Genomic DNA, 12,043 nt, shown 5'->3' with positions numbered 1-12,043 from the left:
CGGCACTGGAACATTGGGAGGTGACGCTGGACTTAGCCACAATCCACTCCAGTCTCCTTTTTTACAATAATAGTTTATTCTCTCTCCCTTATGATAGTTTATTTCGCCGCTTTGAAGATGGTGTAAAACAATGCGAGAACAAGGAAAAACCCACTCGGATTCTTTTCCAATTTAGTTTTCGTAATATTTAACGCAGTACTGGCACTTTGGTGCGCCCATACAAGCAAGGCTTCTCTCCCGTATTGGATCCAAGGAAGAAATAAAAATATGCCCGCCAATGCTTATCACAGGGCATCCGCTCCAATTTTGCTGCTTTTGCCGCCGTTCGCCGGGCGCTGCGTATGTTTAATCACCGACATAGCGCCGATACCCACTAACTGGGCGTCGGGTTGGCCGCGATGAACTCCTGATGCTTGGGTTCGTCCTCTTCAGTCAGGTCGGCCTTGATGAGGGAAGCCACCTTATCTATGTCCTCCTTGCTCATGTGGCTGGCTCTGTCGGCGTCCTCCTTCGTCGGGATACCCTCAATGTTGTCGAAGTTGTTAGCCAGCGCGTAGCGAATAATGCGCAGCAGTTGGTAACGCGAGAAACGGGCCGTGTTCTTAGCCAGGTCCTCGATGTCTCCATCCGCGTAGGTGGGGACTCGCAGTTTGCCCAGCTCCGTGTGGACGATCGCCTTGCGCGCCTCCCCACTCTCGGGAATGGGGATGTTGATCTTGGCGTCGAACTTGTTCCGCATGTCGTCGGCGATGAGCCAGGGCCGGAACGCCGTCGCGATCACAACTTCCTTGTACTGCTTCTTCTCCGAAAGCTCCTTTAGGTAGGCCAGCAACTCGGCCTTCACGGCGTCGACCGCGGGCTTCTTGGCGTCGGGATACTCCGACAGGTAGAGCTGGTCCAAACCCTCGAAAACGAGGACCGCGGTATCGTGCTTCCTGCAGTTCCTTACGAGCATCTTGGCCATCGAGACGGCGTCATGCGTGATGCCACCGCTAACAAAGAGGTCGAGGTCGATGATGAAGACCGGCTTCTCAGGGTACTTGACGTAGAGGGACTTGACGAGGAGCGACTTGCCTGTCCCGTGCGGCCCGTGCAGAAGTATGGTCGACACGCCTTTCACCTTGGGGTCTGTCAGCATCTGAGTGAGCACCTGTTTGGTCGAGTCGATGCCCTGGATGTCGTCGTCGAAGTTGATTTTCCTGCCGGAGGTAACGGTTCCAGCCGTCGTGCACCATGGAGGAAGGACCTGGTCGCAGACAGCAAGACCAGCATGTTAGGGAGCAACATAGGGTTATTCACCGGCAATGGCACAAAACTGACATTGTATGCGACTGGGAATAACTGTGTTTTCTTCTTAGCAAACGGCGACGAAACCACGCACTCTGATTAAGTCTTTATTTTCTTTTGTGTCAGCGGCCTTTTTTTAGACTACGACTTGCTGGCTTAATAAACTTGAGTATGATACTACTGCATTGTTAGCTGAAGAATGGAAAGGGAAGGCCCACGTGGTTTATACTGCACAAGACCACCTGCGTAACATCCTCAAAATCCAACTGCGTTCCGGAAAGGACGCTTTCGTGAAGGGACGAGGAAAGATGAAAGAAAGAATAAAAAGGCGGACGTGCGCTGTGCGATGTCTGGGCTCTTTAAAGACCCCCAGGTGGTCGAAATTATTCCGGAGTCCTGCACTGCCGCACCTCTTTGTTATTTCACTCCCACCTACATCCCTTCCCTCACGGCGCGGCTGAGGTGTCGAGCTTCCACATGCACTGCCCGGCCTTCCGCTGCTAACTCTCAATTCGCGGTGCCTGCATTGCTTATTAGGGCTCGCTCACCTCAGACAGAACGGTGATGTGGTGGATCTTCTTCATCTCTGGAATTCCTTCGCCCGCTACCTCCTGGTCGGCGTCACTGGCCGAGAACTCCTTCAGCTTCTGTCCCCGATCCACGAACGGTGCGCACGTGTTCCGAATGAGCAGCGCCGCGCTCAGGTAAGACTCCATAGCCTTGCGGTAGAGGCGGATAGCGTTGACGTACTGCTTTTTGTTGTCCTCGGCGTACGCCTGGTTGGACAGGTCCACAGCCGCATTGATGTCGGTGATGAGCGTCGTCGGGATAACCATGCCTCAGCCTCTGACGGTTGGTAACGAGACGACGGTACTCTAGGCGACAACGGCTCTACTAGCTCTGCGATTCGCACTGGGCTCCCTGCTCACCTGGAGGCTCGAACTTCGTTCTTCTCGCGTTGGTCTCTTTGCATTGCAGTAGATTCGTGCAGGCAACAGAAAAAACGTAGGTCGAGACGTCCGGCGCAAGGAAGTACAAATCCTTGCCTCTTTTTATTTCGAATTACTTTTTATTATCTTCACCAACGCATGCGTCGGTGTGAACTGTCGAATATGACATCAATTTGTATTAATCCTGCTCGTGGGCGCCATCCATGGGCGTGCGCGATAAATAGGAAATTGTTAACAACGTGTGCACCTAAACAGCAGAAGAAAGTGAGTTAAAGAATGAGACAATTTTATTACAGAAAAGGAGAGTTGCTGGCATGCACGTAGCCAGAATTTTTTTTCTGGAGGAGCGAAAGGCAATTTATTGTGCCCCAAAAGACGATTGTTGGGGGGAGGGGAGCATGCTAAACGAGAAGCTTCTAAGATTTGGGAGATGGGATGATGAGCTCGATTTTTCGATTTGGGGGAGGCTTGGACTCATGCTTGGTTGCTGGAATCTTAGCAGAAGGGGACCATTAACTGATAGCCGGAGCGATATCTTCTACGCGCTCGATGGCTCCCGTCTGGACAGCAGGATCCAAGAGGCGCAGCACTTCTTCCTAGGCTTATGATGAGGGAGCTTCTCCGAGAACTTCGGGAGGAGGATCCACCGGGCAGCTGTCCCATAGCATATATGATCCAGATTACCAGAGCCATCGCACTGGTGCAGATGGGGTCTGTGAGGTCGGGGTAGATGTGGGTGGCTTGGAGAAGACTCCAGTCCCTTCCTACCCGAGCCAGTATATTTAGCAGCAAAAAGAAAACCAAATAGTTTGGTGTATGGGGAGGTGCACTGAAGAGGAATCTGAACTTGTCTTTTTGCCGCGGGAACTCGATCTACACGTTCCGAGCTTTCTTAGAAATTGCGAGTTATTGCCCTGTGCGGCCGATTTCCGTAATTAAATCGAATTAACGTCCGGCTCCCGCCTTTTTTTTTTTAATTCTCCCCATATGGTGGGCAGAGTCGACCAACGCGTGGAGTGCCTTTCACCCAGTCCCGTGGCGGCTTGCCGCTCTGCCATCGGCGGAGTAATATGTTGTAGTCCGTAGAAGCAAATAGTCCTTGCGTATTTTTATTTCTGCGGGCTTGTTTTGCGCCTATATTATCTGCGAATGAAACTTTTATTAATGGAAACTAAAAAACAAGATAAAGCGAAAGCAAAGCCTCCACGGAGCTGGCTGAAAGGCACTCCACGCGTTGGTCGACTCCGCCCACCGTGCAGGGAGAATTCAAAAAATAAAGGCGAGAGCCGGACGTTACTCCGATTTAATTAGGGAAATCGGCCACACAGGGCAATAACTCGCAGTTATTCCGCCTTTCTGCCTGTTGCCTCCGCTCATCTGTTGTATGTGTTCAGCGCTTGTGTCTGTCTCGTCTTCTTCCGTCCCGTCCGTCAGCGCTGTTTTGCCGTACCATTCAACATGAACCAACCAGCCCGACTCAGCTCTCTCCTTGTGCAAGTGTGTGTGTGCGCGCGCTTATTCCTTTGTGCGTGTGCAGGGCCAGCCTGCATTGAGCGGGGTCCCCTGACCACCTACTGGCAGCTTGTGACCTAGACACTTTTGTTGCAAATTAAGAGAAGACCAAAGAAATCACGCAGACAAGAAGGACTTGTGAAGGCCACGGTGGAAGAAAAACTTTTATTCATCGACAGCGTAATCATCGTGCGAGAGATGGTGTGGCCCTGATGTGGCCTTGAGCACTTGGCGCTCGGCGACCTCGGTGGTTCGTGCCACGGCCCGGGGCTGGACGTCCGGTTCGGAGCTGAGAAACGCGGGCCTCCCACTGCTTTGGACTAGAGACCTTCGATCCCGGCCTTGGCGGTCGCCCTTCGATGGGGGCGAAATGCTAGAGGCCAGCGTAATGTTCGGTGTCAATGCACGTTAATGATCCCCAGGTGGTCAAAATTATCCGAAGCACTCAACTACAGAGTCTCTCAGAGCCTGAGCCGCTTTAGGACGTAAAACACTACAAACCAATAACCCACGCACAAACCCTAACTCGCCTACGCGGCGGCCGCATGCCCCTGACCTGACTTGCGTTGCAGGACGAGCGCATTTCAGACTTTAATGCTCTCGCATTCTAAGCACGATATAATTATGTTTATTCTGCTTTTCTTTCTCTTTAACTCCTCCTTCATCCAGAGAGAGAAAGGAATTTTAATGAGGAAAAGGTGGAGAGGTCGGCCGGTGGCAACATGGCCCTGGCCTGCTACTCCACACAGGGGAAAGGGAAGAGGAGGAAAAGGAAAGTGCGAATGAAGGCTGATGGCATAATACAATGAGTTTCACGGGTGATGTCTACACACACACTCACACACACCACACTGGCTGGCACTCGCATCGCGGTTAGTAGACTGATATATTTGTCGATGCTAGAAGCGTGTCCCACCAGGCATCGTGTCCAGGATCACCGCCGCTGTGCCGAAGGAGGAAGGAAACGTGGGCCGGAGACGGGGAGTAGGGGAAGTGAAGGAAAAAACTGTATTCACATATTTACATTATTTACATAGAGCGGGACTGAGAATGGCTCTCAGTGGAAGGGGAACGTCTTCGTCAACCGTAGTCGACTGGAGCTAGCAGGCTTCTCTCGGCCACACTCACGGCCGAGTTAAATATCGTTCGGTTTCCCCAGATCCCTGGCGGGGGAATAATGGTCGACGAGCACTGTCCAATCGGATGGACCGAAGGGGACGTTCTTGTTACCGCCCACGGCTGGGCAGGTGCGGGTTTTTTTCACTCTCACGCAGCTGGTTGATGAGAGGAGGAGATGCCGACTCATACAGCGCTGCGGGATAGGAATCTCCCGAAGTCCTCCAGCAGGGGAATGAACTTGCCTCCCCGCCGATTGCCCAGAACGCGAGTCGGGGACACAGAATTCTTCAATTATCCGCCAGCGTGACGGCGCCGCCAGGTCGCCTCCGCATTCACGGTGGTTGCTCGGACAATAGCTCCTGGGCCTCGCCCGCCTTCGTCGCCGCTGCACTCCGTTCAAGGAATTTCGCTGGGATTACTGCTGACAATGGCCTTTGACATTCCTGCTACACTAATCCGCTGAGGCTCGGAGGGGCATTCCAAGCATCCAACTTCCCATGGTCGTCGCGAGGTTGTCGACCTCGATGAATGTTCACGGTAGCTGCATGATCGGGCCCACGTGGTCCGAGTGGACACAGGTGTGACGGGAACACACAAAGAGAGTTAAGGGGGGGGGGGGGGGGGTAGAAACACAACAGCACGTCCGCCGCCCGAAGAGGTCTCGTAGTGGTTGCAGCCAACGCTGCTGCGCGCAGAGACCTGGAGTTCCGTTCGGCCTTTGGTCACAGCTGGGCCCAAAGGTTCTTCTTGCTTCGTTGACAGCTGTAACGAGCTCAACCAGCAAAGTCCAAAGCCCAACAAGCAGAAAGCGCCAAACTGACTTCAAGAACTGCCAAGCTGTTTTCGGTCAACAAAATCTCTTTAGAGAAAATGAGCTGTAGCGTGAAATTTACGTCCTCCTCCGAAAGTTGACATGTTTGACCAAACCAGAATACACAGAGCTTGTTTAGCCAAAAGGGAGGAAAATTTCCTAAAATTTTGGGGGGGTGCCGTAGCACGGTGTATGTCACAGAAAGCCACCGCCCGTGAGAGCACAAAGGGAAGGTGGAGCTGCTGAACACACATACAAAACAGAAAAAAAAATGATTCCCGCTAAAGCAAAAAAAAAACAAAATACAAATTTGCATAGCGGATTAACGTCTGGGTAGTCAGGAAAGGGCATTACACGGGAGAGCTTCGGCCGAGGCCATCAGCGTTGTCATTACCTCGCAATTTTCTGAAACGCATGTAAACTGAGTCCCGCAATGCCAAGCTCCAAAATTTCGCTCTCATTTTTGTATCAGAGTTAAATGAACAAAAAAAAAACAAAAAACAAGCATTAAACTCAATATGAGATTATGCGTCATATCCGCCCCTTGCGCAGCCGCGGTCCGACAGCTGCTTTAGCAGATGAGACATTGCATAATGCTAGGAATTTCAGCTTGCATTTCTGTACAGGAGAGTTAAATGAACAAAAGAGACAAGCATTCAACTCAAGAACGGGTTATTCCTCGAATCCGTCTGCAAACAGCGTTGCGATCAGAGGAATTTACTGCTTCCTATTTTTCAGCCGCCCTCTGCGCGGCCGCGGTCCGATAGCTGCTCTAGCAGGTGCAACAGGACACAAGGCTAGGAATTTCAGCTTGGGACCCTTAACTGTTCTTCGTCCAAGTCTCGCGGTTCTGAAGTTTAGCTGACGCTCAGAAAGCAGAATGCGAGAAGGGAGCGAACGAGTGCGAATGCCGTGCCAGCGTATCCGTCTCTCTCGGATTGGGTTCGCGCGTTGCGTTCTCTTGGCTTGTGTTCCCACGGGGCGGGTGCGAACTCTTGAGCACCGAGGCGCCAAATTGGGGCGGCTACGCGGTTTGGATTTCAGTCGAGCATTCAACAAGGGCCGCACTTTCCCCTTAATTAACTCTTCCCGTTTGGCCACCTCTGTGCGCTGCCGCTCCGTGGAAACCTTCGCAGGTGGTTTGCGTGGCGCGTCACTAGCAATCGCTGAACCATTACAGGTAAAGTCGCTGGCGTTCGCCTCATGATCAGTTTGTAAAATTGCCTGTTCTAGCTCACCACCGTGAGAATTTATCAGGCTTACTGGGTCATGTTTGCCCTCGTCACCCGCGTGCTCTGCTGGCGCTGCGAAGTCTGGAGCCTTCGAAATGGTAAGGACCTGCGCAGCATCATCTCCAAAACAAAGGCCTTTTTCTTTGGGCAGCATATCCAAGCGATTTGAGAAAATCGAGGGATACTGCAAAGGCAGGTTTTGGGAGACGGCTGCCTTGGTCAGACGCAGCTCGAGGGGGCTCTCGATCGCGACGCGGGCAGTAAGTTGGTCGTGTTCGATACCTTTCCTATCCTTATACTGGCGGTACAGCAGGCCAGAACGGAGCTGGAAAGGTATGTTCTTCCGTGACACACCTATGTCACTTTGGGGACTCAAGTTGCGTAGAGATTGGTCTTTCTCTTGCTCAGCGGTGAACGTTTCCCTGTCCACACGAAGGAGTTCGAGAAAGCCATCTGAGTGAGGCAACACTAGATTCGTAATCAGTTCCTCACCTAGCCCCAGCTCATCACTTGCGCCTGCTTCGGAAGACTCACTATAGCCTGCACTACTGTCGGTACTCTTTACCCTTGTGCTACAAGTGAGTAAGTCCTGGGCTGGCTCGTCATTAGGTAACGCGGAGCCGTCACGGGTAAAGTCGCCGGCGTTCGTTTCATCGCCAGTCTTTACTAGAGCCGGCTCTGGCTCACCACTGTGAGAATTTATAGGCTTCGGGCTTACAGGTTCAGGTTTGCCCTGTTCAACCACGTGCTCTGCTGGCGCCGCGACCTCACGAGCCTTCGAAATGGTAAGGACCTTCGCAGCGTTATCTCCAAAACAAAGGCCTTTTTCTTGGGGAAGCATATCCAAGCGATTTGAGAAAATCGAGGGATGCTGCTTAGGCAGGTTTTGGGAGACGGCTGCCTCGGTCAGACGCACCTCGAGCGGGCTCTCGATCGCGACGCAGGCAATTGGCAAAGACACGCAGTTTTCATTGACGCATAACTCGTTTTCGGGTGTTCGGTCGCGAGCGGCTGTCGTTCCCTTATCGCTGAACTGATCTTTGTTTCCAAGCAGCGATGAGGCGCATTCCTCGCTTACAGTAGAACTTGCAGTTGCCACCTTCAGCGCGCGACTGCTTTCTGGAGGACTACCTTTTTGCGCTGCGCCTACGCCTATCTGGGTTGCAAGGACAATCTGTGCGGCATCGCGCTTTTCAGCTAACGCCGCGCTCTGGCTTGGAGCTCCACAGTCGCTGTCAGGTTTGCCCTCTTCAACTACGTGCTCTGCTGGCGCTGCGAATTCACGAGCCTTCGAAGTGGTAAGGACCTGCGCAGCGTTATCTCTAAAACAAAGGCCCTTTTCTTTGGGCAGCATATCCGAGCGATTTGAGGAAATCGAGTGATGCTGCTTAGGCAGGTTTTGGGAGATGGCTGCCTCGGTCAGACGCACCCCGAGCGGGCTCTCGTTTGCGACGCGGGCAATGGGCAAAGACACGCAGTTTTCATTTACGATTTTAATTTCACTTCGCGCCGAAACCTCCTGATTTAATGTCGAATTCCTCTCGGCGCGCTTCGCCAGTAAATTTTGCAACTCCAAACGCATTAAAGCAAGTTGCCTTTCATCGGCTTCCTTGAGACGAAGATGTTCTTTTTCTATCCTGTCAGCCTCTTCCTTAGCGGCTTCCTTGCGGTAAAGGCGTTCTTTTTCTATCCTGTCAGCCTCCTTTTTAGCGGCTTCCCTGCGGTAAAGGCGTTCTTTTTCTATCCTGTCAGCCTCCTTCTTAGCGGCTTCCTTGCGGCAAAGGCGCTCTTTTTCAACCCTGTCGGCCTCCTCCTTGCGTTCTTTTTCAACCCTAACGGCCTTCTCCTTGCGTTCCCTTTCAACCCTGTCGGCCTCCTCCTTAGCGTTCTTGATTCCCTCCTGAATGACTTCCCAGGTCTCCCAAATTTTGTCACCCTCCTTAGCACCACATTCCTTAATAGCCTCAATCAGCTGCGGCTTTCTGTGACTCTTCCTGGCCTCAATACCCAGCTTTTCACACAGCAACATCAACTCTGGCTTCTTTAGCTTGCTCAAATCCATGGCAACTTCCGAACGAGGACTTTCAATACAAGCTGCTACGTGAAATGCATAAGCGAGCACGTGCAGAAAAACAATCTACAGGAAGTGATAAATTTCCAGAGTTATCAAGCCTGGCAGATTCTTAAAGAAAGTCAAGCGCTCACCACTGCTGAAGCCAGGACCAAGCGTGGAAGATCCCACCGCTGCCACCAGTTGATATATTTGTCGATGCTAGAAGCGTGTCCCACCAGGCATCGTGTCCAGGATCACCGCCGCTGTGCCGAAGGAGGAAGGAAACGTGGGCCGGAGACGGGGAGTAGGGGAAGTGAAGGAAAAAACTGTATTCACATATTTACATTATTTACATAGAGCGGGACTGAGAATGGCTCTCAGTGGAAGGGGAACGTCTTCGTCAACCGTAGTCGACTGGAGCTAGCAGGCTTCTCTCGGCCACACTCACGGCCGAGTTAAATATCGTTCGGTTTCCCCAGATCCCTGGCGGGGGAATAATGGTCGACGAGCACTGTCCAATCGGATGGACCGAAGGGGACGTTCTTGTTACCGCCCACGGCTGGGCAGGTGCGGGTTTTTTTCACTCTCACGCAGCTGGTTGATGAGAGGAGGAGATGCCGACTCATACAGCGCTGCGGGATAGGAATCTCCCGAAGTCCTCCAGCAGGGGAATGAACTTGCCTCCCCGCCGATTGCCCAGAACGCGAGTCGGGGACACAGAATTCTTCAATTATCCGCCAGCGTGACGGCGCCGCCAGGTCGCCTCCGCATTCACGGTGGTTGCTCGGACAATAGCTCCTGGGCCTCGCCCGCCTTCGTCGCCGCTGCACTCCGTTCAAGGAATTTCGCTGGGATTACTGCTGACAATGGCCTTTGACATTCCTGCTACACTAATCCGCTGAGGCTCGGAGGGGCATTCCAAGCATCCAACTTCCCATGGTCGTCGCGAGGTTGTCGACCTCGATGAATGTTCACGGTAGCTGCATGATCGGGCCCACGTGGTCCGAGTGGACACAGGTGTGACGGGAACACACAAAGAGAGTTAAGGGGGGGGGGGGTAGAAACACAACAAGACGCACATAAAACTCATAAAACAGGTGTCTGCAACACAAACACCGACACATGTCATTAACCATGTAGGTAGTGCACAGGCAGTCACAGACGAGTATCCAGGCCTGTTTCACACAAAAAGTTGAGCACGGCCTTTATCACACGCCACCAATCATAACGTCTCGCCCTGGCGCCCAGAAGAGTTTCCTCAGAGAGAGGGCGACAGTCCAGTTGTTTCACGGTCGCCTCCAATGTTCTTCTTGCAGCAGTATAGTTCGGGCACTCGCAAAGAAGGTGTCCAATAGTCTCTGGAGTGTGGCACTGTACGCAATTTGGGTTACTTTCGATGCTGATCTTATGAAGATATAGTGTTTGGTGTAGGCAACGCCAAGCCGTAACCGGTGGAGTAAAGTCCCATGACGTCGCACCACCATAGATGGCAAATGTAATCGTGAGCCAGCGTCAAGCTTACAGACGCGGTCCTGGTGATGACTCGAATCATGCCAGAGCGACTGCATTGCGGCTTGCATTAAATGCGCCAACAAGGCTCCAATGTCTGATCTAGAAAAGGCTATCTCAATGAAAGCACCATCACTATGTGCCATCCGAGCCTCGGCGTCAGCACGCTCGTTTCCCGCTATGCCGCAATGGCTCGGTATCCATTGAAACTTTATGATATGGCCGCGGTGGAAAGCTTCGGCTAACAAAAGCACAATCTGTTGAGCCAGCTGCTCGCATGCCCTTGGTTTTACATAAGTTTGTACGACCTGCAATGCCGATCTCGAGTCGCAGAATATAGTCCATTGTTGCGCTGGCTGGTGACCAATATAAAGGACGGCTTCTCATATGGCTGCCAATTCGGTTGCCGTAGAGGACGTTTTGTGCATGAGCCTGAAACGGTGACATGAGGCATTTCCTGGCACTATCACCGCTGCAGCTGAAGAGGTGGTCGTCACGGATCCGTCCACGAAAACATGCTGGGTGTCAGTATACATAGATGTAATGTATGACAGCGCCAGCTGTTTCAGACCGACTGTTGGAATGTGCGTCTTCTTTGTTATCCCTGGGATTGTTGTCCGTATAGATGGTTTTGGTACTGCCCAAAGTGGCAGCTCTGCAATCTGGTGTGGCGCGTAGTTCGAAGGCACCGCATTGCGCTACATCCAGAGGGCTCTGGAAAAGGCTGCATCTGGACGCACCGCACTAATGTTGGTCAGGGGGTGATGACGATGCCTCGTCAGATGCCGCAAATGCACACGAAGTGGCTCCTGTTGAAAATAAATTCGTGCTGGGCAGGCGCGGGCTTCATAAAATGTGCCCCGTGTAGAAGTTTTACATGGCACTGCCTGCGCGCTTTCAAGCGCATGCAGGCGCTATAAGGCGTGCAGTGACAGTCAGTGCGTCTTTCCTCTCCTCAAATCCAAATCCAACAAGTAGAGGCGACATCTTCCAATGGCCACACATTGCTAAGCTGCTGACATCGAAGACAGGTCCTTGCATACAGCAATCGTTGCAAAAACATATGCTGACTTTGCGCCCTGCTAAGCACCAGACAATGGCAAGAAATGTAAATACGCCATTGATGGGAGGTGGCGCGATTCAGTTCGCCACCGAAAGCGCAGCGACCCAGGTTGACACAGATACATCCATTTGTGGGGGTTCTGTGCAGATCACGGCATGATGGCCAGTGATCTTTGCCACCGGGATACGGGCGACAGACGGCTCGAGGAGCCCGTCCGGAGCCAGTAGGGTCGTAAAAGCCGCACGTGCGCTGACGCACCCTGGAACTGGTTTTCGCAGCCTGCGACCGCAAGGTCGCGGAAGGATGCCGAGAGTGATCAAAGCATCTTTCAAATTGGCTAGTTCTATCCTCGCTCCCGAGATTGCGGGAAATCCCTGCGGGGACACCACTGGTCGTATACCGAGTGGCCCGCTCTCGGTGGTGGTAACGAGACAACCCCCAGCTAAGTAGAGCTGGCCCATTAGTCAGGGACCTCCCACGCTTGGCTCGAATACGCCGGCACGAGGT

General features: G+C 52.6%; 1 protein-coding gene across 1 annotated transcript; it reads right to left on the bottom strand.

Annotated features, from left to right (window-relative positions):
• Positions 1–373: 373 nt before the first annotated feature.
• On the bottom strand, positions 374–2,123 carry LOC149370803 (vacuolar protein sorting-associated protein 4B-like). Its single transcript, XM_089584119.1, has 2 exons — positions 1,836–2,123; positions 374–1,246 (listed from the first exon to the last, which is right to left on the bottom strand). The coding sequence occupies exons 1-2, from the start codon at positions 2,121–2,123 to the stop codon at positions 374–376; spliced, it is 1,161 nt and encodes a 386-aa protein (XP_089440245.1).
• Between the last annotated feature and the right edge of the window lie 9,920 nt (positions 2,124–12,043).

The sequence above is a fragment of the Amblyomma mixtum genome, chromosome 1, assembly GCF_055824585.1.
Source record: "Amblyomma mixtum isolate Tamu chromosome 1, ASM5582458v1, whole genome shotgun sequence".
In the NCBI taxonomy this organism is placed as follows: Eukaryota; Metazoa; Arthropoda; class Arachnida; order Ixodida; family Ixodidae; genus Amblyomma; species Amblyomma mixtum.
This window is presented reverse-complemented; position numbering and strand designations above follow the sequence as displayed.